Source organism: Myxocyprinus asiaticus, chromosome 14 (assembly GCF_019703515.2).
Source record: "Myxocyprinus asiaticus isolate MX2 ecotype Aquarium Trade chromosome 14, UBuf_Myxa_2, whole genome shotgun sequence".
Lineage (NCBI taxonomy): Eukaryota > Metazoa > Chordata > Actinopteri > Cypriniformes > Catostomidae > Myxocyprinus > Myxocyprinus asiaticus.
The window spans coordinates 31501422-31529411 of NC_059357.1; the positions used below are offsets into that span (position 1 = coordinate 31501422).

The 27990-nt window shown below is 36.5% G+C and overlaps 2 protein-coding genes and 1 long non-coding RNA gene across 3 annotated transcripts; 2 read left to right on the plus strand and 1 right to left on the minus strand.

Annotated features, from left to right (window-relative positions):
- Window positions 1–1373: 1373 nt before the first annotated feature.
- On the plus strand, window positions 1374–2751 carry LOC127451378 (proteasome assembly chaperone 3-like). The gene is made up of 3 exons (XM_051716039.1): window positions 1374–1672; window positions 2083–2311; window positions 2408–2751. The coding sequence occupies exons 2-3, from the start codon at window positions 2096–2098 to the stop codon at window positions 2558–2560; spliced, it is 369 nt and encodes a 122-aa protein (XP_051571999.1). The 5' UTR covers window positions 1374–1672; window positions 2083–2095; the 3' UTR covers window positions 2561–2751.
- A 2018-nt stretch (window positions 2752–4769) lies between these two features.
- LOC127451376 (transmembrane protein 184A-like) lies at window positions 4770–27618 on the plus strand. The gene is made up of 9 exons (XM_051716032.1): window positions 4770–5207; window positions 6704–6946; window positions 13171–13336; window positions 17742–17832; window positions 18287–18362; window positions 19296–19387; window positions 19541–19710; window positions 24803–25000; window positions 26522–27618. Exons 2-9 carry the CDS (start codon window positions 6704–6706, stop codon window positions 26752–26754), a joined length of 1269 nt encoding a protein of 422 aa, XP_051571992.1. The 5' UTR covers window positions 4770–5207; the 3' UTR covers window positions 26755–27618.
- LOC127451379 (uncharacterized) lies at window positions 21676–24794 on the minus strand. Its single transcript, XR_007899099.1, has 3 exons — window positions 22986–24794; window positions 22823–22860; window positions 21676–21890 (listed from the first exon to the last, which is right to left on the minus strand). It is a non-coding gene; the product is annotated as an uncharacterized LOC127451379 (long non-coding RNA).
- Window positions 27619–27990: the final 372 nt, after the last annotated feature.

Here is a 27990-nt window from a genome sequence, read left to right on the forward strand (position 1 = left end):
TCCTCGCTACTAAATATTCCACAGTCAACTGTCAGTGGTATTATAACAAAGTGGAAGCGATTGGGAATGACAGCAACTCAGCCACGAAGTGGTAGTCCACGTAAAATGACAGAGCGGGGTCAGCGGATGCTGAGGCGCATAGTGCGCAGAGGTCGCCAACTTTCTGCAGAGTCAATCGCTACAGACCTCCAAAGTTCATGTGGCCTTCAGATTAGCTCAAGAACAGTGCATAGAGAGCTTCATGGAATGGGTTTCCATGGCCGAGCAGCTGCATCAAAGCCATACATCACCAAGTGCAATGCAAAGTGTCGGATGCAGTGGTGTAAAGCACGCCGCCACTGGACTCTAGAGCAGTGGAGACGCGTTCTCTGGAGTGACGAATCACGCTTCTCCATCTGGCAATCTGATGGACGAGTCTGGGTTTGGCGGTTGCCAGGAGAACGGTACTTGTCTGACTGCATTGTGCCAACTGTGAAGTTTGGTGGAGGAGGGATTATGGTGTGGGGTTGTTTTTCAGGAGCTGGGCCTGGCCCCTTAGTTCCAGTGAAAGGAACTCTGAATGCTTCAGCATACCAAGAGATTATGGACAATTCCATGCTCCCAACTTTGTGGGAACAGTTTGGAGATGGCCCCTTCCTGTTCCAACATGACTGCGCACCAGTGCACAAAGTAAGGTCCATAAAGACATGGATGAGCGAGTTTGGTGTGGAAGAACTTGACTGGCCTGCACAGAGTCCTGACCTCAACCTGATAGAGCACCTTTGGGATGAATTAGAGCGAAGACTGGGAGCCAGGCCTTCTCGTCCAACATCAGTGTCTGACCTCACAAATGCGCTTCTGGAAGAATGGTCAAAAATTCCCATAAACACACTTCTAAACTTTGTGGAAAGCCTTCCCAGAATAGTTGAAGCTGTTATAGCTGCAAAGGGTGGGCTGACGTCATATTAAACCCTATGGATTAAGAATGGGATGTCACTTAAGTTCATATGCGTCTAAAGGCAGGTGAGCGAATACTTTTGGCAATATAGTGTATATATATATATATATATATATATATATATATATATATATATATATATATATATATATATATATATATATATATATATATATAGATAGATAGATAGATAGATAGATAGACAGACAGACAGACAGACAGACACACATACATACATATACATACATATACACACACATACATACACATACATACACATACATACACATACATACATATACACATATATACATATATGAATATATATATACATACATACACACACACACACACACACACACATAAACATACGTAGTGAAAATCTAAATAAAGATCGGTTATGTACAGTGCAAGGGAAAAGGGGGGGTGGGGGCTGTTACTGTGCCTGACGGTTCTGGTGCTAGAAGTGATAGTAATTCCAGCCAAATGTATAAATAGTCATAGTCTATTCAAATGGGATACTACATGTCTTAAATATTCGTCAAGTTGATATAAAACTTTCTTTTGAAATAAATTCAACAGACTGGAAACACAATATACTACACAGCCCATTTTTGCTGACCGCATCTTCATCTCTACCGTGTGCGCAGATGCAACATCCACTTTCGCAAAGAGGCCGTTTATAAACTGACTTGCGTTCAGTCTCATGGGATAATTTACCAGTTTAAACTAGCGGTAAGAAATGTAACATTTGTTTTAACCGTTTATTTGCGACTGAAGCGCTGTTTAAGTGTATAAGCAAATTCTGCTGTTGTAACATCGAGTATGTTCAGCGGGAATTTTGAAGCCTCGGTGTTTCCTGTGACGTGTGACCGCTTTTGAGAACTAGATGTCGGCGACAGCATGTCGCTTGCTCTCGCTGTAGCTCCCCAATTCGGCAGTAGCATGCAACTCTAAACTGCATTGGACAAGCTTGGCATCATTCCTAGCTTAATGAATGAGATGCATGTTTTGCTTCTTATTTAATAAAATAAATTTCTTAAATCCCCCTTTTTATTATCTGCGTTTTCGACTGTTAAATAATTTTGTTCCAGACTTGTATCAGTGCAGAATGTCTCTTAACTCTTAGTTTCATTCATTTACAGGTGAACTGAAATAATGGCTCCTCAACCCCTCATCAAATCAAGACAGACAGAAAAAACAATAAATGGAATAATAACTCAAGTTGTTTGCACAGAATTCAGCAACTACATTTTCATAGTTCTGACACAGTATGGAAAAATTGGGACTCTTGTGTCAATAACATCTGACTCAAAGTCTGGTGACATCAATGTACCCATGTTCACTACCAAAGTACTCTTAGGAAAGGATGAGGTAATCAATTGCACACAATCAGTGGTCATTTCTTGTTCAGTATGTGAGATAAAGCCATGTTTGTATTTCACCCTTGTCCTTTTGTCTTCCTTGCAGCCTCTGACACATGTCTATGCCAAAAATGTCACAACATTTGTCTCGCAGGAATCGGGCAACCGACCAGTTCTATTGGGGCTCTCACTTAAAGACAATAGTGCTGAAACTATGAAAACTGTTAAAGATATGATCAAAGGGTGTCAAGTTTGGTAAACAGAATGTTTGTGGAGGTCACAGGCACACTATTTTTGGATGAGGACAAGTGATGTGTCTTGCACAAATAATTGTCCTGTTTTGGTATAAACCTGGATTTTCTGTCTTGAATTTAGGTGTCTGTCTTAGTGCATGGCTTTCAGCTGTATTAGATTAATTAATGTTTAATTAAAGTTATATTTTTTACCTCTAACTTTGGTGATTATTTAAATGCCTTGCACTACCTTTGGAGAAGGGTCAGGATACACATTAGCCTCACATGCCACTCTCTGCCAAGTCAGGGTTATTATAGTTTGGGATTTTTCATTTAGTTTTTATTTTATATTCAATTTGTCATTAAAATTTAGTTTAGTTTTCACAGTTTGTCTGTTAGTTTTAGTTTAGTTTTAGTTTTCTCAGTGTTTTGTAGTTTTAGTTTAGTTGTTATTTTAGTATTTTTTTATGGCTGCCAATGCTGAGCTTTTACTGTTGTAATTTAAAAAGTCTAACATCATTACATTTCTCAGGGCATTTCTTGTTACCTCTATGTAGTTGTATTTTCATGTTTAATTTGGATTGTATGTGTTGCAAATTTTATAATATAGGGTGAATATGGGCAAAGTGACGAAGTACATTTAAGCTTGATCCCCGCTGTATCAATATGAATTTCCTTAGATCATTATAAATCATTACTAAACTAATCTTTGGGGATTAAACCTTTAAAGGGATAGTTCACCCAAAAATGAATGTTCTCTCATCATTTACTCACCCTCATGCCATCCCAGACATGCATGACTTTCTTCTGCTGAACACAGAACCTGAAGAAAGAATATCTCAGCTCTGTTGATCCATACACTGCAAGTCAACAGGGCCAAAACTTTGAAACTCCAAAAAGCACATAAAGGCAGCATAAAAGTAATCCATAAGACTTCAGTGGTTAAACCCATGTCTTTAGAAGCGATATGATAAGTGTGGGTGAGAAACAGATCAATATTTAAGTCCTTTTTTACTGTAAATCATGACATCAGCAGTCTCCTTGGCAATCATGATTTTAAGCTTGATTAAATTTCCCAGCACCATCTATCACTCTGCGAACTTTACTAATGTAATTGAGCTTGAAATCATGATTGTTCCTGTAGACTGCAATTGCAAGATGTACAGTAAAAAAGGAGTTACATTTTGGTCTGTTCTCAACCAAAACAGATTAGATTACTTCAGAAGACATGGATTAAGCCACTTATAGATTACTTTTATGCTGCCTTTTTTTTTTTGTTTTTTTGGATCTTCAAAGTTTTGGACCCTGTTGACTTACATTGTATGGACCTACAGTGCTGAGATATTCTTCTAAAAACCTTTGTTTGTGTTCAGCAGAAGAAAGAAAGTCATACACATCTGGGATGGCATGTGGGTGAACAAGATTAGACTTTTAATTTTTGGGTCAATTATGCCTTTATCTTTTTAATGTTTTAAATTGATGATTTTACTTTGGGATGTGTGGCAGAGCTCATTTCATTTTCCCACTGGAAAATGAATCTTTTACCAAAATCCCAGATCTTTTAAATCTGGGATTTGGTCAAAAGAGGATCTTCAAAGGTTCTACTTTCCCAGTATTGAATATTTCTTCATTTTTGCTTTTGACTAAAGTAGAAAACATCCTAAACTTTCTTCAAAGGTATAATGTTACGTTATGTGGCATTTGGATGATCATGATTCAAAGTGTCAAGAAAAGTACAATTTCCAAAAATGTCCCCACTTCTCCCATATTCACCCTAGTATATCAAAAACAAATTAATTCGAGATCATTTTTTATTATATTTTGGTTAGTTTTGGAGTTTCATTTGTTTTTGTTTTTTTCAATAATTGTATTTATTTAATTTTTTTTACGAAAAGGATTTTAGTTCGTTTTTGTTAACTATAACAACACTGGGCAAAGTAACCATACATAGTTTGCATTATCTCTGTTTTAGTATAAATTATTTTACCACATATCCCTACTGTACGTATAGTATGTTCCTTTTGAATGAGTTTTTACAGTTTTGTTATATGAAGAGAAACTCACATATAAACAATTTCTTTTAGCAGACACTGATACTGACTATAAGTTTATTTTATTTCAATTTGTACTTGTATTTCATCATATCAGTTTATTAACTAAAATTATGCAATCTTTATTACCTTCAACAGCTGCTTTTTTCTTCCTTTTCATGTAACATGATCAAGTCGCTCGCAAGGTCACATGACCTGGGTGTGCATTGCATTGAGACGTACGTACACCTGCCTCATTTGATACGGAACTACGAATTTGTTGGTTTTGGAATTGAAGAAAGCTTTTAAGGAAAATAATTGTGTGGTTGTGCTTCTACGCCGGGATTTTTATCGCGATAAATAATTTTTAAAGTAGTTACTGACCTGACTTCGATTAGACCTGTCAATAATAAAACAAGGAAGTAGGAGCTTTACTCATCGGTGTCATTTCACGGGCCGTTTTTATGTATGGCTACGTGTGTTTTATTGAGCTTTTCAGCTTGTGATATATACTATGAATGTATTGTTTAAATACCAGTACGATGAACAGAATTAAGTGACGTTTATTATTATAAAGTCATTTGAGTTTTGAGGACTGCGTTTGATAGCAGGAAGTCTGAACTCACACAGGTGTTGACACAAGGTAAGTGTTTCAGAAATCTGTCTACACATCTTGCATTTCTGTGAAAATACGTCGTTTGACGTGAATAGTTGATTTGCAGCTTCTTTAATACAAATAATTCATAAACAGCTTTGTTTTTAAAGGAATATATTTCTAAACGCATATGTGTTATTTCAAATGTAAATCTCATGTGTTTAGCTACACTTACAAAATATACCATGGTAACTTTAATTTCTACCAAAATACCAGTTACTGTATTGTTTTCACTGCGAGATCATAATTGATATGAATAGGAGTCTCATTCAAACAGTGGTAGAAGCTTTCAGATTCGATCTGTCAATTTGTGTAGTGTAGCCTATAGAAAGTTTTATATCAACTTGACGAATATTTAAGACATGTAGTATCCCATTTGAATAGACTATGACTATTTATACATTTGGCTGGAATTACTATCACTTCTAGCACCAGAACCGTCAGGCACAGTGACAGCCCCCCCCCCCCCCCCCCCCCCTTTTCCCTTGCACTGTACATAACCGATCTTTATTTAGATTTTCACTACGTATGTTTATGTGTGTGTGTGTGTGTGTGTGTATATATATATATGTATTTATAGTAATGGGGAATTACCAAGTTAATTCAGTTTTGTTGTAGTAACAATGACTTTAAAGGAATATTCCGAGTTCAGTACAAGTTAAGCTCAATCGACAGCATTTGTGGCGTAATGTTGATTACCACAAAAATTTATTTCGACTTGTCCCTCATAATAAATAAATAAATATAAAAAATCTGGGTTCCAGTGAGGCATTTACAATGGAATTGAAAGGGGTCAATCCGTAAACTTTAAAATACTCACTATTTCAAAAGTATCGCCACAAAATGTATGCAATATATGTGTTATCATGATTTTAGTGTGAAAAAAATCGCTTGCTAACCTTTCCTGTGTAAAGTTATATCAAATTCTACAACTTTGTTGCCATGATGACGTAAAGCCAAAAACACTAAAACCCTAAAATGACTGTAAAACAATGATTTAAACAACTTTACAGCTCAAATAACACAAGTTTTAACAGAAGAATTAATGTAAGTGCTTTTATAAAATTATAAGCTTCACATTTCTGTGTTCAAACTCTCCAAAAATTGGCCCCATTCACTTCCATTGTAAGTGCCTCACTGTTACTTCAATTTTTTCTTTCTTTTTTTTTTCTTTCTTTTTTTAAGAAAAGGAGAAGCGAGTCTAAATAAATTTTTGTGGTAATCAACATTATGCCACAAACGCTGTCGATTGAGCTTAACTTGTATTGAACCCGGAATATTTCTTTAAGTATGGTTTTTTTGTATATTATTTTATTATATGATGGTGTAAACTTGATTTGATATTTTAATTTATGTTAAATATCATAGTTCAATAGTTAACGTTGCATGTATTTATAAATTACAGTATATACTGTATACAAAAAGTATGTTACTACTGTTATGTCTTATGTCATATTAATTTATTAAAGGTTTTGTTTTTATAGATGAATGATTCAAGGGAGTCGACTCTCTCAATGGATTCAAATATAAACATGAATGATTCAGTCCCGCAGTTGTCATACTCAGTGCTGTTGTCAAATATAACCAACATGTCTAACATAACGGTGATCAGGTCAAGTAATGGGACTGAAGTAGTGGAGAATGACCGGATCTTCCTCAACACACCCACTGCTCAAGCCTTGTCTGGGATTTTCGTTTGGTCGGCGCTCATCATCACCTGCCATCAGGTAAGCTAATTTAGTTGAATGAAATGTCACTTATGTGTTTGAGGACAAATAATTCATAATATTTCTTTTAGAGCCAGGCACTGACACATAACACAATTTCTAGGCCACGAGCCACACTGCTAAAGAATAGAAAGGCTGTGCTATGTTGCTTTTAAAGCAGTGCCAGCACAGAAACCTTTGAAAGCCTGTACAGGCCATTAGGTGAGGAACAAATCTCGACATTAAATGGTGAGGTATTGTGGCACGGGAAAGGCTGGAGGCACTAATAGCTGTGGTTAATTCAGAGCACAGGCAAATAAAAGTAAATAGCCTAGGCGGAGGAAACATGAGCTGTTACACGTGGTCCCCTCCCTCATACCTGACCAAAGGCTCATTATGAACTGTGGATCTAGATAATACCATGTAATTTTAGATTGACTGTCCATGCCACACAGTCATAAAACAACAACAATAACTAACGCTACTGTAAAGAAGTGGACTCACTGAAGGAGGCGGGAGCCAGTCAAACATCCAACATAAGACAAAGACATAACAAAGACATCCAACACCAGTGCTTTTCAGCAGCATGAACACATTAACGGGGTGCTTTTCAGCTCCACATAGAAACACAGCTTCACTGCATCTCTCTCTTTCCCTCAGGCGTCAGTCTCAGGCGTGGTTGCTTTATACCGCTCTCCCCACTGCTTACTGCAACTAGAAACAGGTGTTAGACATTATCAGGCTCAGGTGTGTGCACCCTTACCGCTTTCTCTCTCTCCGGACAAACGCTCGACCACACCCCCGCTGCCACAGCTACCTTCCCTGTGTCCACTGGCTATCGTTCATCAGAGGTCAATAAATACCTGCCTGTTTGTACTGGACATTCTTCCTTGTTTTCTTTGCACTAAATTATCCATTATCCATTTATTGGCACTGTTAGCTGTCCTTGATCAGCCAAAGGTAACTACAGTACCGAGTGGTGCCTGTTCCAAGTGCTGATAAGTGTGCAGTGTAAACAAAGAATATGGCTTTAGTGGGCTTTTTAAGTTTGATGATCTAATGCTACGATGTGTAAACAATAGGATATATACACTGATGTGCCATCTGCAAAGTGCATTTTAGCTTTTGCTATCTCAGCGAAGAGTTATTTAAAAAGTAGCAGGACCTTGTTTTTAAAGAAAATAAGTGAAACTGAACCATAGCTTATGTGTAATGCTTAGCATTATTTTAAGTAGTAGATGGTGTTCGGAAGTTTAGCGTAGTAGTTTAGATATTTATGTTATAGGAACATAATCCTTCCATAGTGCCTCGGATGTTGACGTGTTTGAAGTGTGAAAGACTGAAAACAAAACGAGACCAACATTTGTGTGCCCAACCCTTGTTTATACAGGAAGTTCTTTTGTGGTCGATCAAAGAACATCATTCACTAACCTTTACACCAGCTGTATCTGTAAAAGAGATAAGTGCTGTTTTCTCAGCCGTCAGACTGTTCGATAAACTATTTATGCTGGAGTTTGATTATTACTTTGTAGATATAAATGCTCTCCCATTGCTGAGGAGTGCTTAATTTCCTTGTCTTTTTTTAGTTTTTTTGTTCATTGCAGATAAAAACAAGTACCCTACATGAGTATACATATCTGCAGGATATGAATGAGTTGACTGTTGCCTGGGGCAGTGCACATTACTTTTTAACTGCAATAAGGTAAAGATGAAATCAGTTGGAGGTGGATGAGTTTTTCAAGTGCAGAAAGTAATTGTCAGGTAAAGTGCATGCACAGTATGAAAATGCTCATCATGTGTATCAAATTACCAAATTTGGTTGGGCGGCATGGTTCACTTTCAGGAAAGGCTGAAATCTAATTTCCCAGCTATTGGTGGTATATCTTGAATCCACTTTCATTGCAGCCTATATGACCCGTAAAGAAATTTAATATAGAATATGTTTCTCAAGCATCTGTTATGTAATTGAACTACTGGGATTTTACTGATGGAGAGCAGGGGTCAGAAACCGTATTTCTTGTGCTCTGAATTGCAGCGCACGCTCAGTGTACCCGGTGGACTTCGACTTGATTGCCTCCAAAACATCTTGTGCACCATTCAAAAGCCAATACCTCTGACAAGCTGATGGTTTTGATGCAGCTATACTATGTTGGGATGGTATATGGTGACTGAAAATGAGTTCCTGTGTAGTAGTTTTCCTCTTGAAGCCATAATCAAGTCAAAACAGTCTGTTTCTTTCTCCCTAAACCTAGCAGCAGAATAACTCATCCAACGCCACCTCATCCACGGCTTTGCAAATATAGCAGTCTGGGGAGGATTGGTGAAGGGTTGCGTGAGGCAACATATGTAAATCCTGAGGAGATTAAAGGAGCCCTCAGGATTGTTTTAGTATTTCAGTGTCTTTCTCGTTTCGCTACAAAAGATTCTCCCGGTGGAGTTTTGCCTTATGCTCTGCATACAAAAGGCAGAAATTGAGATTGCATTTCTAAAACACCCTGTTCTGAAGTTACTGATTTGCCAGCAAAACTTTCCCATCAGTGCCAGGGAATATCAAAGGAGTCTTTGAAGACCTGCTATTTAAAACATAACTACCTTTTGGGCCAGTTTTCTGAAACCTGAAGTGAATTGTTATATACTGCATTGACAAGGCACCAACAGCACTCTTGGGTTGACCATTTCTCAGCACTCTAATTTTTACAAGTTTATGGTCTTAAAGTTGGAGCTACACCTTGTGATTCACCAGCCTTTAGTTTCGCAACTCCAATAGCATTTCCTGTCTGCAGCAGACAGTCAATGGCCAGAGCCATTACAGTAGCACAGTTCTCTCACTGTCAGCTCTGCATTATAGAGTCTGGGAGACTATGAACTCATTTCCCCTGTAGGCTAGGTGAAATGGAGGACATCAGTTCAGAGAGTGACTCGCTTTTTTTTTTTTTTTTTTTTTTTTTTTTTTTAAGAAGCCCACAAATACATCAATCTGCCACCTGTGTAATGAAGGGCTCAAATAATCTGATTTCAAATGTCTAAAGTTTAAAGAAGCCACAGAACATTGAGCCCCCTTAGTAATGGTGTTACGTAGAGTTCAAAGGGAATTTAATGTCATGGACAGGCCTCACAAACTTCATAGTGTTTCCAAATGTAAATCAGATAGTTCTACCTCAAAATTTTGATTAGGGCTGAAACGATTAGTCTATGTTATCGACAACGTCGACAAAAAATTTCATTGTCGAGTAGTTGTTTGATCTCATTTAATGTAACATGAGATCACATTAAACTCTAATGATGATGCGTGAGAGCAGCACTGCAGAATGTGCCTGATTGAGGAGAGGAAGAATTACACAGCTCACAGTCCAGATGCACTCTAAACTTTCCAAACAGCTTCAGGTGATGTAGATCGCAAAGTATGAGGGAATTATAATACAAAAATACAAAATGAGTAAATACAGAAGCACTCTTGTTGTGGAATAAGCAGAGCCGGAGCTCTTTAAAGGAAACACCCCAGTGTTACATCTTAAATGCAGTTATATTTAATGCGTTATAGCTTTATTAAAGTTCACATAATACAGAAGCGGATCATGAAAATAACTACAAACTCCGAAACTGGAATTTCTCTGTGCGGTCAGCCCCTCTTCTGTGAGTTGCACGAATGTCCCAATATATAGGGATGAGATTGAAACTGCACCCGGCTGAGGCACAATCTGTTGCAGGGACGCTCATCCCTCGAGCGCGCATAGTTAATGCAGCTAGATTATAACGTGATTGCTCGTGACTTATTGAATCATAATATATGTGTCACTGTGCATTATTATTGTGAAGGAAATTGGCAATACGCATGTTTTAAGAGAGAGTTTGTTTTTTTGTGTGTTAAAGATGGATTGAAGTGAACAGAGAGGTAAGATAGGGTAGTCTTCACCCTTTATACACTGCAACAAAATACGTTTTTGATTTGTTTTTGTTACGGTATGTTTTCCAATATAAATATCTAAAACTCCTTTAAAACAACGTACATTTTCTTTAGCAGTTATACTGCAGAATAAAAAATGGTTATCTGAGAATGTTGAATATAATATTAAAAATACAAATATTTTAAAATATCTAAAAATCCTTTAAAAAAGATGCATTCACCTGAGAAGCAGCATATAAGATATTTGGACTTACTTTTAGAGAATATATCTTGAATATAAGTATAATTTGTCTTTACTGCACTTGCAGAAGTATAACCAAGTGAAAAAATACATTTATATTTATGATACATTCTCTTAAAGCAAGTCTAAATATCTTATGGTGCTTCTCAAGTAAATGTATCTTGTTTTAAGGATTTTTAGTCCAAAATGGACAAGACAAAACAGGATTTCTTGCAGTGAATTTCTTTACTGAATTAAACTTAATAAAAAGTTGGGTTTTTTTCCCCTTTAATTCAGTGAATGTCATTTAGAGGAATTTTTAAAAGATGATTTTGTCCTCTTTATTGTTAGTAAGCACGTTTAATACAACCTTTTAAGTCGGGGCACAAGCTGAATAATCGGTTAAAAGCTAATGATTAATCGTTGCAATAATCGCCGAATAATCGTTCTAATAATCTTTAGATTAATCAATTATCTCAATCAATCATTAGTTGCAGCCCTAATTTTGATAGAATTAGCCATGTTAAAAGCTATTGTAAAATAGCTGACACGTGACCGCACTTCAGTTGAATTTTATATTAATGTGACAAATATTAACGGAGTAGCATGTCCGAATGCTCAGTGTTCATGAAGCAGTAAGCCAGAAATACCCGAATGACCTATGACTATATCCGGTGAGATTCTGAAGTGCTCATCAACTGAACACTTAACGATCCCATAATCCCTGGGGAGCTGAGGCGTTGTCATGTTTAAAATGCTGGATTTAAAAGAATGGCAGAGAACTGTGAGTCAGACGTCTCTTTTCAACTGTGATATACTGTATATACCAAGTAAGTTGTTCCTTGTGCTTAAATGGTGCTTGTTTAACAAAACCAGAGCGGATTATTTTTGCAGTTGTTGTTCTTACGTCATATATTCGGGTCACAAGATAATGCTCAAGTCCTCAGGTGAAGGATGTCCGAAATCTATTCATGCTACTCACATGCATGCGTAAAGAATGTACTGTTTTACCGACCAAGAAGTGCATCATTCATCAAATACAGTACATACTGTGAAGTACACGATTTCGGACGCAGGGATTGTTTCAAAGTAGCTTTACAGAAATGGTGCTTTAATACTCCCAGTGAGTAAAGAAAGTATCAGCTATATGATAGATCAACCAGGCCACTTTGAGATTATCGGTGTAAGCCGATAACTGTGCCTGATTGGCCGATTAACGGAGGGGATCATTATGCCTAGTGTCACTTTCAAAATCTACCAACAGCCTTGTCAATGGATAACAATTTTGTTACTTTGCTGTAATTAAATTGTATATGTATTTTTTAAATTGGATTGTATTTGTTATGATTAAATTGTATCATACTGTATTGACAGTATAATAATATATATTGGTATTAATCGTTTCTAAATGACCTATTTAAAACCCATATCGGCATATCTCCATTTTGCGTGATGCCTAAGAACACCCCTTAGTTGTGGTAAAATCAGTGTAATACACTAGTGCTTGTGACTTGCTTTAATAACACATTTTTTAATTACTATTAATCATACTTGTTGTATTTATAATAATCAAACATGTCTGCATTGTCATTATTATGTTGTATTACTGTAATTTGCGACTTGTTATGTCCAGTGTTTTGATGCATAACTAAAAAAAACAAACACATTGAGTGTGTCTTTAACAGCCAGGTTTTAACTTTGGTTTGTGTAAATGTTAATATCCTGTCAACATTAGTGTGTTAACTATGTATGCACTGCCTTGTTTTATTTGCTCAATTATCCATCCATATACTGTTATAGACTTTTACAGTTATCCAATTACTGTTATCCAACATCACTGGTATTATTGCATACCAGTTCCTGTTAGTCAAACTCATTTCAGGTGTAAATAATGACGTTTCCAAACACCTATTACCACAATGGTGCCAGATGATTAATAATTTCCTCGTTTTCTTGCCACCTTTTGACCTGCTGTGCAGCTTGCTGCTTCAATACACATTTTAATCACCGCATTTCACTATTTTTCGCTGTAAATCAAAGCAAAAAAGACGTGCCAGATTTGTTGTAATTAATTGGCAAAGTGCATCTGAGCCCTTCTTAACAAAAATCTTTGTCTTTTAGATCTACCTGCACCTGAGGTCTTACACGGTGCCAAACGAGCAGCGCTACATTATCCGGATCCTCTTCATTGTCCCTATCTTTGCTTTTGACTCCTGGCTCAGTCTGCTGTTCATCAGTAATGACCAGTATTATGTCTATTTTGACTCTGTTCGAGATTGCTATGAAGGTACGGTAAATGGTTGCCACTCATGGTCAGAAATTAATTAATGGGGGCTTGGGGCAAAAATGCCACAGAATGTGACGATAATGCTTTATATTTGTAATATCTAATATGTATATATGAACATCTTACATGTTTTTCAGTGTTTTAATCTAGGTGCATATATAACGTATGAGATGGATAAAACTGAAGTATTTGATTTAACATACACACATACACACTATATTTTTATATTGTTTGAAAGAATATGCCCTCAATGGAAAAAAAAATGCCTCTGATAATCAAATCCAGTGCCACCCTGCTCCTACCCACCACACCCACTGGTCATAATATTACTCACCCCCAATATCAGAGTGCTGGTATGATGTGTGCTGTTGTTTAGAAGTATAGCCTGCAGTGAGGGAGGAGAGCCTGCTTTACAGAACTTGGGTAGCAGGCGTCATAGAGGGTAACAGAAACAGGATTACTGTAACTGAACAAACCTGTTTGTCAAGTCCCAGTGAACCATTATGATGAAAGGAGGAGGACTAAATGCCTCTGTTATCATCCTTGCAGGCCTATCCCACTACTCTTAGACAATGAAGTTTTGAAGCATTGTTTTTACTGTGTTATTTAAGTTACATGGGAACACTCCAGTGTGGAGATTCATATCCCATTATAAAAAGTAAAGAGGATGCCAATGTCACTTTGAACTTAAAAACTGCAACTTATTTAGATCAAGGGTCTTCAACAGAGGGCCCACAAATTATTGTTTGATCCACCATTGGCATTTGTAATAATCACTCGAGTGATAGCAAAAGGGAGGCATTTTTATTTTAATCCATCGACATGTTAAAGTCCCTCACACCTGCATGCCAAATCTCAAATTGTCCCTAAACAGTGCTAGTCAGCAGAAGCGCGCAGCCCGGACAAACCATTCACGTGACCACTGGTCATCACGAGACACTCAAAGTGCAACACACATCAGGTTGAGATGAAGACTCCATTTTTGTAACCTTATAAAAGTTGTTATATTCTGCATGGACAGGGTCTGTCTATTTTTCTACCTGTCTATCTGTCTGTCTGTCTATCGATCTGTCTGTCTTTTTCTTTCTTTCTGGAGGAGGTTTGGCACAGAGATTAACAAGGAAAATTAAAAATGTCACTTAATGTCAAAAATGTTGCATACCCCTGCTGTACACCCTGCTGAAAAGACCAGCTAAATCCAGCCTAAGCTGGTTGGCTGGTTTTTAGCTGTTTGCCCAGCCTCGCCAGGCTGATCAGTTAGCTGGTTTCAGAGGGGTTTTGAACACTTTTTACTGGACCAGCTTGGCCAGGCTAAGTATATAATGGCTTTTGGACCTGACGCTGGTAACAGCTTGGATGGTCCTTTTCCTCTTTGGCCTTTTTTTTATTTTTTTATTTTTGTGACCAAAAAACACAGTTCCACTATTCTACTTTCCATCTAAGATGAGATTGAGCCCAGAGAAGTCGGCAGCACTTCTGGACAGTGTTGATGTAGGGCTAAACTTGCATCTGTGGATGCAGCAGCGAGTGGTGTTGACTAACAAAGGTTTACTAAAGTTATCCCAAGCCCATGTTCATGATATCCATTACAGTTGAATTACATTTTTTTTTTAAGACAGTGACGTGTGAGGGATCAAAGATCACACGCATTCAGAAGTGGTTTTCATCTTGCCCTTTACGTACCGAGATTTGACCAGATTCCTTGAATCTTTCAACTATATTGTGCACTGTAGAGGATGAAATGCCCAAAATCCTTCCAATTTGTCTTTGGGGAACTTTGTTCTCAAAGTGCTGGATTATTTGCTGAAGCATCTGTTGGCAAATTGTCAAGTCTTGAACGATCCTTGCTCTTGAAGGACTAGGCTGTTTTTGGAGGCTCCTTATACATTATACAGTATTATGACACAACTGCCTCACCTGTTTCACATCTCCTGTTTCACATCGCCTTGTTATTTCAACTCATCAAATTCTTATTTATCTTAAATTGCCCGTCTCAACTTTTTTGGAGCGTATTGCAATCGTCTGATTTGAAATTACTGTACATTTTCAAAAAACAATAATTCACAAGGTAAAACATCATATTATGTGTAGTTGTGGTGCTTTCAATATAGCAAAGGGTGAATATAATTGACAAATCACTCCTTTTGCATTTTTCATACTGTCCCAGCTTTTTCGGAATTGTGGTTGTACATATTGTTGGAAACTTCTCAGAGAAGACCAGGAGACTTGGGTAAAGCAGGATCCTTTATTGTAGAAGATCACGAGGCATCAGTCTACAGGTCAGAATGTGCTGTCTTGTGCGGCAGTCATCAAGTCTAACTAAGGGAGGCATACACTGTATTTTATAGGCATTCAGTAGGCAGTCCTTATCCATACTGGCCTTACACACAGGGGTTAAACAGAGGTGAGACAATGTACCCCTGACTGTAAGATCAAATAGACCTAATCTAGATAAATAGTATCGCCAAAGGACTTGATGCCCACCTGGTCCCGAGAACTTGAGACAGGTCAACATTCACGCACAGTTTGATTCTTATCAAGAATGAACAAAGAAACAGGCATTATTTATCTGTGCTTGTTCTGAATGCTAGAATGTATATTACTGTAGTTTTTTCATGTGATGTGATGTAAAAGACCATGGACCACCTGATCTTATAGTGACACTTAAATTTGCAATACCACAATAAAAATATGTGGTAGCCTACCTTACACGTTTTTACAGGCATAAAACGCAGCTCAATTTTATACAAAATGTAACAGGATCCTGGCCCCATCTCTTTACCCACCAAGGGGTCATTGGCCTGAAAATGTTTGAAGACCCCTGATTTAGATTGCTTTACTATTTAAATATTCATGTAGTTTGAATTGCACTTTAAAACTTCTCAGCTGCACTACTTTAAGTTGCCACATTAAGCGTGAGGAAGGTGAATTATAGCAATATGTTTAACAAATTCTTATACGAGAATGTTGTTAAGTGATCTATGCCATTGTAATTGTAAAGATATTGAGTTCTGGTGTAAGGGCACAGGGCAGTCAGTAAAATTGAACTCTTACCAGAGGTTGAAGCAAATCAACTGTTGTAAACGCTGAACGACAGTGAGATCTAACCTAGCATTAGCTGCAGCTAAGCTGTCTTTAAATAGCAGGCTCAGATTAAGATGGATATTCTTGACACAAATACAGCTCTCATTTAGGGCTGTCACAATTTTGATATTTGATGAATTTTTTTAAAAGTAAAGTGCTCTTTTGTACAACCAGAATATAATAACTAGTCCTATAGAAATGTGTTAATTAAATTTAGTTTGAATTCACATAGTATCTTAAGTAAAAATTCAGTGTCGAATTCAAAAGGTTCCAGATGCTAATATTATGCAAACTGCATAAATTATGCATGTAAACAATAAACATGTAACAAAGTGTATATGCAATATAATAACTGTAATTTATCATATATTAAGGCGTAATTTTTATTGATGGATTTCATGGAATTTGTTCATTTTTTTTAAAAAGCTCAAATGTGACCAAAATGATGAAATAACATTTGTAAAATGAATAATTTCATAATGTACCAAGTTATAAGGTCCCCTGTATAATTTACAGCATTAGCTGACAGAGAATTACTTCAATATGTAAGGAAATATAGCCGTATGAATCAAAATTGAATCGAATAGAAATCAGAATCTAATAGAATCAAGAGCTTGTGAATCGGAATCGAATCGAATTGGAAATCTGTATCAATGCCTGTACCCCTAGATAAAATGTTTCTCTTTTTGGTCAACTTCAGTCTTGGTCCATTTTACATTTACACAGTTGTTTTTGAAATCCAGCCAACCTGAATAGCTATTATAATATAAAAATATGTTCAATTATGCAGTAGAATAATATATTTCTGTCCTAAATTCAGCACTTTCACATGTCATTTTAAGGCTCTCCGATTAAACCCACGAGGCACGAGCCCTTATGTTAAAATGCGTGAAACAAATGTTAAATTAAAGTGAAACCAGAGCACTTTGCATTCACTATCAAAATCCTCTGGATTTTGGGGCGAACCTCTGCAGACGGTGCATTCATCTGAGTGCTTAAGAAGCAGTTAATCTTCAGCTTAGACGGTCGGAGTTCATTTTTGGAGATCTAACATAATGCAGTAACACTGGAAAATAGGAAACACAAACATGCTGTTCATGGCATTTCTATATATTATCTATAACTTTGTTATTTAGACCAAATAACCACGATCAGACCATAATAATCGCAACAGGCCTACTTGTATCAAAATGGGGGGAAATTATGTTCTGTTTGCTTAATGTTTAAACCTCTCACTGCAAATTGATTGTAGTTCAAGTTAATCGGCCATGTATGATTGACTTACTCTATATTGACTGTTTTCTCTATTTTCTTGTTATAGCATTTGTGATATACAACTTTCTAAGCCTGTCTTTTGAATACCTCGGAGGAGAGAGTGCCATCATGTCGGAAATAAGAGGGAAGCCTATTCAGTGAGTCTCCTCATGTCTCTTTTTAAGACCGTGAATGCTCTCAACGTAGTTAAACTCTGTAGATCACATCTTATAGAGGTCCTCTTTTGCACTAATATGGTGACTGCCATCCAGTGATGACATATTTATTATTTTATTAATTTTATATGTTATTGTCATGGAAACCAGTGGATTATGTAGAGAAAAGAGTATCAAATGATGAGATGAAGAGAGGGAAATTGGGGCTGTGAGTTGGAATTTAGCACCATGAGCACCATGGCTGAATTAGCCAAAGCTTTTATGCTCACCACTAGGTCAAGGCTCTAACAACATTGTCTATTATAAGGCTGTATATGAAAAATAACTTTTAATCTGGCTGCTTCTACTTCCTTATGATGCATTTTATATGAGATATGTTTATCAAACTAGAATAGGTTCAACCTTCCATATATTCCTCTTCTTTTGCCTCTTACAGATCGAGCTGTCTATATGGCACATGCTGCCTGGTAGGAATAAGCTACTCCATTGGGTTCTTAAGGTTCTGCAAGCAGGTTTGTTCCCTATTTTTTTTTTCTTCTCTGAAATCAAAAACAGCATCTATGTATGACATATGTCTCACATCCCATTCTGTTTTGGTCTGCAGTTGTATTGGGACATACTGTTATGTATAAATAGCAAGTAAGTTAGTTTTTGTTAATAGAGGGCCTGAATTTGTGTAACATCTGTCTCCTCAACTTTGACCTACCTTTTCTACCTGAATTGTTGTGAAGTTGCAGCTGTTATCATCGTAACGTCTGCTTTCCCGAGGAGCTCCAGTGGTTAAGTAGGATTAAAAACAGTATGAAGCAGGTGCAAGTAGCTCGATAATAAATGTAATAAATAGCTGTTGCCTTCAGCGCACCACTGTCTGTGCAGCAGCTGAGGAAGCTGTTCGCACTTTGAGAATAATACTGATGGAAATTGGATTTGAGAGCCCCGTCCTCAAAATGCTGGAAAGAAAGTGAATTGAACTTTTTATAGAAAGTGGAATTTTAAAACGCATGATTCTGTCTGACTGGACGCCTTATGTGGTGTTTTTTAAAGTATCATCTTGTGATATATCAGACAGAGCACACTTTGATTATTTTGAGACAGGTTTTCAGACAAACAGCTTCAATTTTATCTTAAATTCCCTGTTGATGAGTCAAGCAGCTAATTCCTACTTGGATGTCATGAAGTTGGGGAAGAAATCACATCTATGCTGTTCTCAATGAGTGGATTTGTCAATCATGACAAACTTTTGTGTTGATTATGCAGGCAATGAGCACTTCCTGTCAAAAAAGTATGAAACATTACAATTCTTTTGAAAATGATTAGAACTGCAAGTCCTCTGTCACACAAACTATATTAGGACACCCATGTTGACTAAATAGCAGAAAAAACATCTCCAGTAAAAGGTGCTTCCTCATTACTCACATGCTTCTGTTGCTAATGTTGTCATCCAGGCCACACTTCAGTTCTGTGTTGTGAAACCCATCATGGCTGTCATCACCATCCTCCTCCAGGCATTTGGCAAATATCATGACGGAGATTTTAAGTGAGCAGCCCTGTCATTCATTCATTCATTTCATCTCACATCAGCACTTCATAATAACATGGCCTCACTCTTTGCATTCGGACAAGCTGTTAATGGTGGCCAATTATTAATGGAAGTGTGTTTTAATTGCTTGTGTTGTTTCTCTTCGTATAGTGTAACGGGAGGTTACCTCTACATCACAATCATCTACAATTTCTCAGTCAGTTTGGCTCTTTATGCCCTCTTCCTCTTCTACTTTGCCACAAGTGACCTGCTGAGACCTTATGAGCCTGTTCTTAAGTTTCTCACAATCAAATCCGTCATCTTCCTCTCTTTCTGGCAAGGTAGGTCACTCGGCACAAACAGGAATTTGTTGTGTTCTTAAATGAGACATTACATTAAAGTTTTGTTTTTTATGAGTGTTATACAGATTTTGTTAATATTGGGGCTGGCAATAGATTAAAATAATTGATTGTGATTTGGCTTCATGATTTGTTCATGATTAATTTCAACTTAATGCACCATATTTTCGATGGAAAAATGTATATACATATACATAAATTCCATCCAAAATTGTGCATTCAGTTTTAATGCATTCAGTTCCTCTTTTGATAAAAACAAAAAACTTATAATAATTAAAGATGTTTGCAACTAGCATCTTAGCCTTATTAACAATGTTTTTGTTTTTTTACTCGTTGAGCTTCTATAATTAAATTTGGGCATACAAAGCAAATTACTGCAAATTATGTGTTCCATCTATTAATTAAAAACAGGGATGCAAACTACTCAACTTTCAGCTAGTCACCTTTTCTGAAGATACTTTGCCCAAATTGTTTGTGTAAAATTTTCTACATTTTCTTTATTAAAATTACTTGAATGTGTTACTTTTAGGCCTGTAGCATTTATTAAATAGTCGTCTGATCGTAGGATTATTGTACGCTTTCAATTCCAATTACATTTTACTGTCCAAATAAGAGAAGGAACAACAGTTTGAGTGTCTCATTCAGTGAAACTTCAACTGTCTCACTGAGCTGCACTGAGTGCAGCTCCTGAAGTGCGCGTGAAGATTAACCGCTTCTGAACCGGACTTGAAGTGCTGTGATGTACGCGCCGTCTGTGGAGTTTCGCGTCAATCTCCCGCAAACATAAACGAGGATTTTAGTGAACGCTAAGCGCTCCAGTTTCACTTTAACGATCGTGTAATGGCAAATGTTATTTGTCATTGTGGGTTCATACGCAAAGCGTTAATGACATGCAGTGACACAGAGGAGATGCCCACTTACTCTATTTTTGGAGATGATAGAATGAAGAAACAGAATCTCAGAGATCTTCATGTGAAATAAGGGCTCGTGGGTTTAATCGGAGAGCCTTAAAGTAACGTGAGAAAGTGAAGAATTTTGCACAGAAATATTTCACTATTGCATACTGTAATACAATATAAAATAATAGCTGTTCAGGTTGGCTGGGTTCCAGCAACAACAGCATAAATGCAAAATGGGCCAAGACTGAAGTTGACCAAAAAGTGACACAGATATTTTGAAATATTTTGATGTTTAAAATATTATTTTTAATGTCATTCATAAGTTTTTAAAGCCTTAAAGGAAATCATGTAAAAGTTAAATATGAATAGACTTAAAGTTTATGAAGCACAAATAAACTTATGACAAAAGTATGATAATTTGTATGACAATTAATCGTCATAATCGCAATTATTTGTTTAACAGTTAATCATCAGCCAAATTTCATAATCATGACAATCCTATACTCTTAAGTAAAATGTTCTAAATAGTACCAAATAAGGGTTCTTTGGCTTGTAACAATAGCAGAACCCTTTTTGGTGCTAAATAGAACCCTTTTTTCAAGGTTCCATAAAGAACCTTCCTTTGAAAGTGCTATATAGAACTTCAAAAGTGCTATAAAGAACCTTTTTATTGCTCTATATTTCTGCTCCTATAAAACATTATAGCCTCAATCATGGTTTTATATTAAATATAAACACAAACAAACAAATACATAAATAAAAGTAAGGCATGTGCCAATTAAGTACTTTTATTTTCTGTTTAAATGACAACTTGTGGAAAAAATAATGCTTTTACAGCAATTGTTAGCTGAATAAATTAATAAATTGTGATTAAATAATTCAAAATGCATAAATCACTCATTTATAAAATAATATATATATATATATATATATACATTATATATGCATATTTACATTAATACATCAACAATTTATTGACTGGAAAGAGTCAAATGCATATGCAAATGAATTAGTAGACCCGCATTGCTCCACACATCAAGGCTAGGACAGAAACGTGTACATTCTTTTATATTTTATAGAGACAACCAAATGTTCAAGGAAGAGCAAAGTCCCATCGAAACACAAAATAGATGCAATGAAGGCTAAATTTCACTAAAATATCTGCACAATCCTCTGTATGATGTCTTCACCGTCCATCACTGTGTAATTGAGTGGCAACCCCTCTCTGTAGGTAAAGAAGTTATGGGCTCCAACAGCATCTGTCTGAGTAGAAATACACAGTTACAATTAGGTTCAGAGTCAGTGTTTCAATATATGTGGACAATGTGAGTGAGCCCTTCACAATGTGAAAAAGTGAAATAAAGTGTGATAGGTTTTTATTTTATTTATTTATTTATTTTGAGACTGGGCAAAATTTTTATGCATAAACCCAAGTAAATATTCCAAAATTCTATATGGATCACAAATTCAGTCTTTATCACTCTGCTTTGTGGAGAAGCGGAGAGAAGTATCCTCACAGAACACAGCTGGAAGACATAGTGTAGCTGCTTTTTAAATGTAAACTTATGAGACAAAGAAATTACATTATATTAAATAATCATAGTGTATAAATTAATGGCAAAAATTGATATAAAAAGGAAAGAGGGATAAAAAGGACTACTTAAAGCTCACATAATCTGATAGCTTTAAGGCAGGAATATGCTGTTATCAGAGCAGACAACTCGGACCCACTTTATATTAGGTGGCCTTAACTATGTACTTAACCATTTGATACAATGCAGTTATTATGTACATAGATGTTTTTGCATTGTAATTACATTTAAAGTACTTGCATTTAACTACATTTGTAGTTACACTATAAACTTTACCCCTAACCTAACCCTTACCCCAAAACATAACTCAAATCCCTAATTCTAACCCTAACCCTACCCTTACTTCGAAACCTACCCGTACCTCAAACTCAGTAGCAGCAATTGTTAGAAATTTGCAGAACAACATGTAGTTACACAGTAAATACATAGTCTTATATGTATTTAATGTTAGTACATAGTAGTTAAGGCCACCTAATATAAAGTGTGACCAACAACTCATACTGCCAATGGGATGGATACCTGAAAACAAATAAAAATCCCAAATTACCTCCTTTTTTCAGAACATAATGTCAGTAGTTTTATTTTTTTTAAATGACAGCTCACCTCTTGAGTTAGTCACAGTTGTATGTTCTGGTAGCGATCTATAAAATTTAAAAAAAACAAATCTTATGGCTATGAAGCCACCAGTTAAAGAAAGTTGTACTTTGTATAGGTTAAAATTTAAAGTGCTTAATATGGACTTGCTCAACATTTTGCAAAAACATACCCATGTTCTGTGCTGCCTTTATCAAGCAGTGACAAAACCGTCTGTTGTCTGATAACAGGCATCGTTTCATTCGTTCTGTGATTTATTATTTAGAGGTTATAAGCAATAAAGTTGGTCCATCAGTCTCATGTCCTGCAGGGAGAGAAAAACAAATGTCATGAGCTCTAGGTTCTATCTTCTTGAATTCTCATTAGGATTATTAAATATATTTGCAAAAAATAACTGGATGCAGGTTTTATTTGGGCATTGTGGCTACATTTCTAAATCTAAAGGTTAAGAAGCTTTGAGTAAAATAATTTATAATTATTGAATGTGTAGAGGTTAATGTTGCAACAAGAAAAATAAATTTGCTCAATTAGTCATGTTAATGCATAAAATAGTAACAGCTTGGGGAAAGTTTCGCCACACAGTTTACTGTATATTTGTCTTATGATGTGAATGAGCTGAGAAAATGTGATCTCCCCAACATGAACAGTTACTGCCATAGCGGTTACAAAAGTGTTAAAAATCATGACTTCAGATTTGGCCAACCTCTTGCTCCCAAACAGCTCATTTACCATAAACTGTAAACTTTAATTCACTACGGTTTCACTTTCAAAAACATAGAGTGAAGCGAAAGAAAAATAAGCAAATGCTCACTCCCATTTAACTGTGCTAATGGGATTGGTTATCACTGATAACTTTCCTGCTAAAACTACTAATGGATAAATATTTTTAAAAAAAGCTCTCTGTGGAGAGTGTTGACAGTCTGTGAAATTGGTCAGTTGAGCTGCCAGGACTTCAGTGCTGCAAGTGAATCAATGACGAGGTGGCTTTGAAATAATTTATTGACAGTTACATTCAAAAAACCAAAAAGGCGGGAATATAGAACCCCTAATGCCCTACGCAAAGAACCATTTGAGCACAAAAGAGTTCTTCAGGAAGATATGGTTCTAAATAGAAATATTAAGGTCAGTAAAGAACCTTTAAGTGTAGGTACTTTAAACACTTAAAAAAAATCTTTAAAATGAACAAACAAATCAACTGTAATATCTGCTATGACTTCCTCACCTTTTTCACCTCTCATGAGTTTGCATCCCTGTATAAAACCTGATTTATTAAGAAAAAAGCTATTAAGAAAGAAGCTGTTAAGAAGGTTTTTCTCCATCATTATTTACTGATCAATGGCATCTTTGTTTGTGTGTATTAAACATAAGTTAACTGCTTAAATTCAACAACATTAAACATATTTTATTAATCAGAATAGTTAACGTTAGGAAGCCCCAGTCAGTGTGTGCGTCCTGCATGTACTAAAGAATAAAGGAAAATCTCAGTGTAAGGGGGTTAGAGGGAAAGGAGGCAGTGAGAACCGGCTTGAGAATATAAATAATAGTTTAATGATCAACTTAACCAAAAACACACAAACATAACCACACACAGGGCAGCTGCCTGTAATTCTCTCTCTCAAACTGTCGTCCCCGGCCACCTTTATCCCTCGCACGCCCCATCAGGCTGATTGGGGACCGGGCGTGCGTCATTCCAGCCCGGCCCCGCCCTCCTCCGCTCTACACTCAGCCAGCATTTAAATGATTATATCTTAGAAGCTGTTTGGAGTAGAAACATAATCACATCATTAGGAAGCAAAAACATAAAAAAATTAAGTGTATAAATCTCAATGTGTTTCTGGGTCAAAATGACTCAAAATGATTAAGTCCTTAGTACTGATATTATGGATACAGTATACAGAATGTTGTCATTCTCTATCTTATATGAAATTAATTTTTAGACGATTGGTTGCCCTATATAAATGCAAATGATTTTGTTTGTCTGTTTCTCAGGTATGGTTCTGGCTATTCTGGAGCGTTGTGGTGTGATCCCAGAAGCTCTGGTCATCGATGGGCATGAGGTGGGTGCTGGCACAGTGGCAGCTGGCTGGCAAAACTTCATAATCTGCATCGAGATGTTCTTCGCCTCCATTGCCCTCCGCTACGCCTTTACCTCCAGTGTTTACCGCGAGAAGAAGAGTCAAGCACCAGGTAAGGATTCTCACAAATCTGACACTTCCGATAAACACAACAGAACTTTTTAATTTGTTCAGAAGATCTTAAAAACTTAGTGAGCCTTTATGAGGCAACTGGAAGTTTTTTTCCTGGGAGGGTTATGACTCAGAGTTCAGAGGACTGCTGGAAAACTCAACTCACACCAGCAAGACAAAGAGCTTCAAATAACTCCTGTGTGCTGAGAAACTCACCATTTTATTTGAGGAAAAAAAAAGAAAAAAAAGAAAAGAAAATGATCTATCTTAAACTGGTGTTTTCTTATACAAACCCCAATTCAGAAATTCATTTGTAAATTATAATCACCCTTTGCTATATTGAAAGCTCTACAACTACACATAATATGATGTTTTTCCCTGTGAATTTCATTGTTTTTTGAAAACCCCTGTCTCAACTTTTTTAGAGCATTTTGCAATCATCTGATTTGAAATTACTGTACATTTTCAAAAAACAATAAAATTCAAAAGGTTAAACATCATATTATGTGTAGTTATGGTGCTTTCAAAATAGGGTATTGATTCACACCCAAAAAGGGTGAATATAATACACAAATAACTCCTTTTTGGTTTTATTAATATTTTTCATACTGTCCCTAATTTTTCGGAATTGGGGTTGTAGTAAAACAATATGCTAAGTTAAGATCACACCCAAAAACAAAATTTTCTCTATTTTGATTTCCTGCAATGTCCATCTTATGGCTATATTTGGAAGGACTACTACTATATCACACATACTATTTTTGGAGTATGCAGGATGTGTATAGTGCATACTATATTAATTTTCTGTATGTACTGCTCAGTATGCGGTAAGCTATTGCTAGTATTCTATTCCGAGCATAGCCTAATGGGTACAAAAGCCATACTCCACGCTTAACAGATTATTCATATTCTTCTTCTTGTGATTTTCAAGATGGCGAAGAAAATTTCTATTTCAACCCATTTAGGCTGTAATGCCAGTCTCGCTACTGAATGTTAAAGGTGAATTAGGTTTGTATTCTGACTTCCAAGAAGTCTGACTGTTGAGTTATATTTCATCCAATCAGATATCCTTATGTCAGTTTGAATGGTAATATTCTGTCTTAGTGCAAGGTCTTCTTTCATAGTGTGATGTAGATGTATAACAGCATGTTATTTAATGGTTGCTGATATGTATGAGTAGATCATTGCTGGCCTTCAAAAACCCTGGCTTTAAGGAATAGTTCACCCAAAAATGAATATTTGCTGATAATTTAATCACCCTCAGGCCATCCAAGATGTATCTGAGTTTCTTTCTTCATCAAAACAGAATTTAAGACTTTTAGGATTTCATTTCAGGCCGCCTTCTCTAAAGAATGCAATTGAATGTACTCCAATATCAAAAACCAATATCCTCTCAAGTTTCACACACCTTTTGAGATCATAGCATACCGAAGCATTTGGATTTCCTCATTTGAAGTCTCAAATGTCATCGCAAATATGTAATGTGACATTTGATGCTTTTCTCTATTGTTTTGTTTTGTAGAAAATGTAGCACCTATGCACAGCATATCCAGTGGCCTGAAGGAGACCATGAACCCTGGAGACATGGTTCAGGATGCAATCCACAACTTTTCGCCGGCCTACCAACAGTACACCCAGCAGTCCACCCAGGAAGTAGTGCAACCCAACATGAATGGCAAGGCAGGAGTCAGCACATCCAAGAGTTCAAAGAAATCTGACAAAGTGGTGCTGATCGACACGGATGATGAGTTCTAGTGCCCTAATCTTGACTGTCTTGATCTGTCTATTTATTTAATCCAAAAATTACTCTTCTTAACTTCAATAAGGACACTAATAATGTAAATCTGTGCATGATTCTTAAAAAACAAAAGAGCATATAAAAGGGATCATCAGAGCTGAACAGCTCAGAGTGAATACGGTGCCAGGGAATGCTCTCTGCCCATTGTAGTCCAGAAGCTCATCCTCTACTGATATATTGTAGCAGTGGATGATCTGACCGTTCTGAAGAGTGGCTGATAAACATGAGCCGTCAGGAGCTGTTGAGACGGCATGAATCTGGAACTGACACTTTAGGGAGCCGATCTTGCATCTACCCATTTGAAGTATTTGCTCAGCAGCCCTCTGCTGGGTCTCATGATGAATTGAACCGGCTCTCAAAGACACCCTGGCTTTGGAGCTTGCACTTCAAACTGTTATCTGCCGTTCTTTGAAACCTTTGTATCAATCACACCACATGGACAAAGTGGGAGGCTGAGCAGTGCCCCCGTTTGATTTGGAGGTTCATTAATTTTCACACCATGCCTTCAAAGTGTGTAAGATCTGATGCAGAGAGGCGAGTCTCCACTTGGTGTATTTTAATTGAAGATAACTCGTATTCAGCCATTATTTGGTATACCTATGTCATTATAAGTTCATAATTTATGCAGGTGTTACCAGGGCATGTTAATATGTTAAATTATGTTGTTTAGTACCCCACGGTTTAACATTAAAGGTCATTTTCACCTAGTTTAATGTAATAATACAAAACGTTTGTCAGTTCAAAACTCTTGCCCTTATTTAATGGTTTGCTTTAAAAGAATTTATAAACAATACAAAATAATATGTATTTAGTCAAGTATCCTTCAAAGCTATTGAAATGGTGATGTATGTACTTCTTGTTACCTCAAAGTTAGTCCTGGTCCGTTCTTTATAAACAGAATTGAACTGTCTTTGAAGTCCTTGCTGTTGAAATGTCTTAGTTCAAACCATGTTATATCTGGCAACAGAGTTGTCATTTGATGTATTCTATGTAAATAGGTATATTTGTTTGATCTTATTTAAAAAATAATATCTTCAAAGATCTGGACTACACAATTAAACAACCATATGAGATAGGGTTAGTTTCAAAGTTGCTCTTCAAATCCACTTAATTTATCCATAAAAGAGCCATGTATGTTCTCTTTGTTGAAGAAATGTCAGGAGAAGGCATTACATGTGACTCGTCTGTCTAAT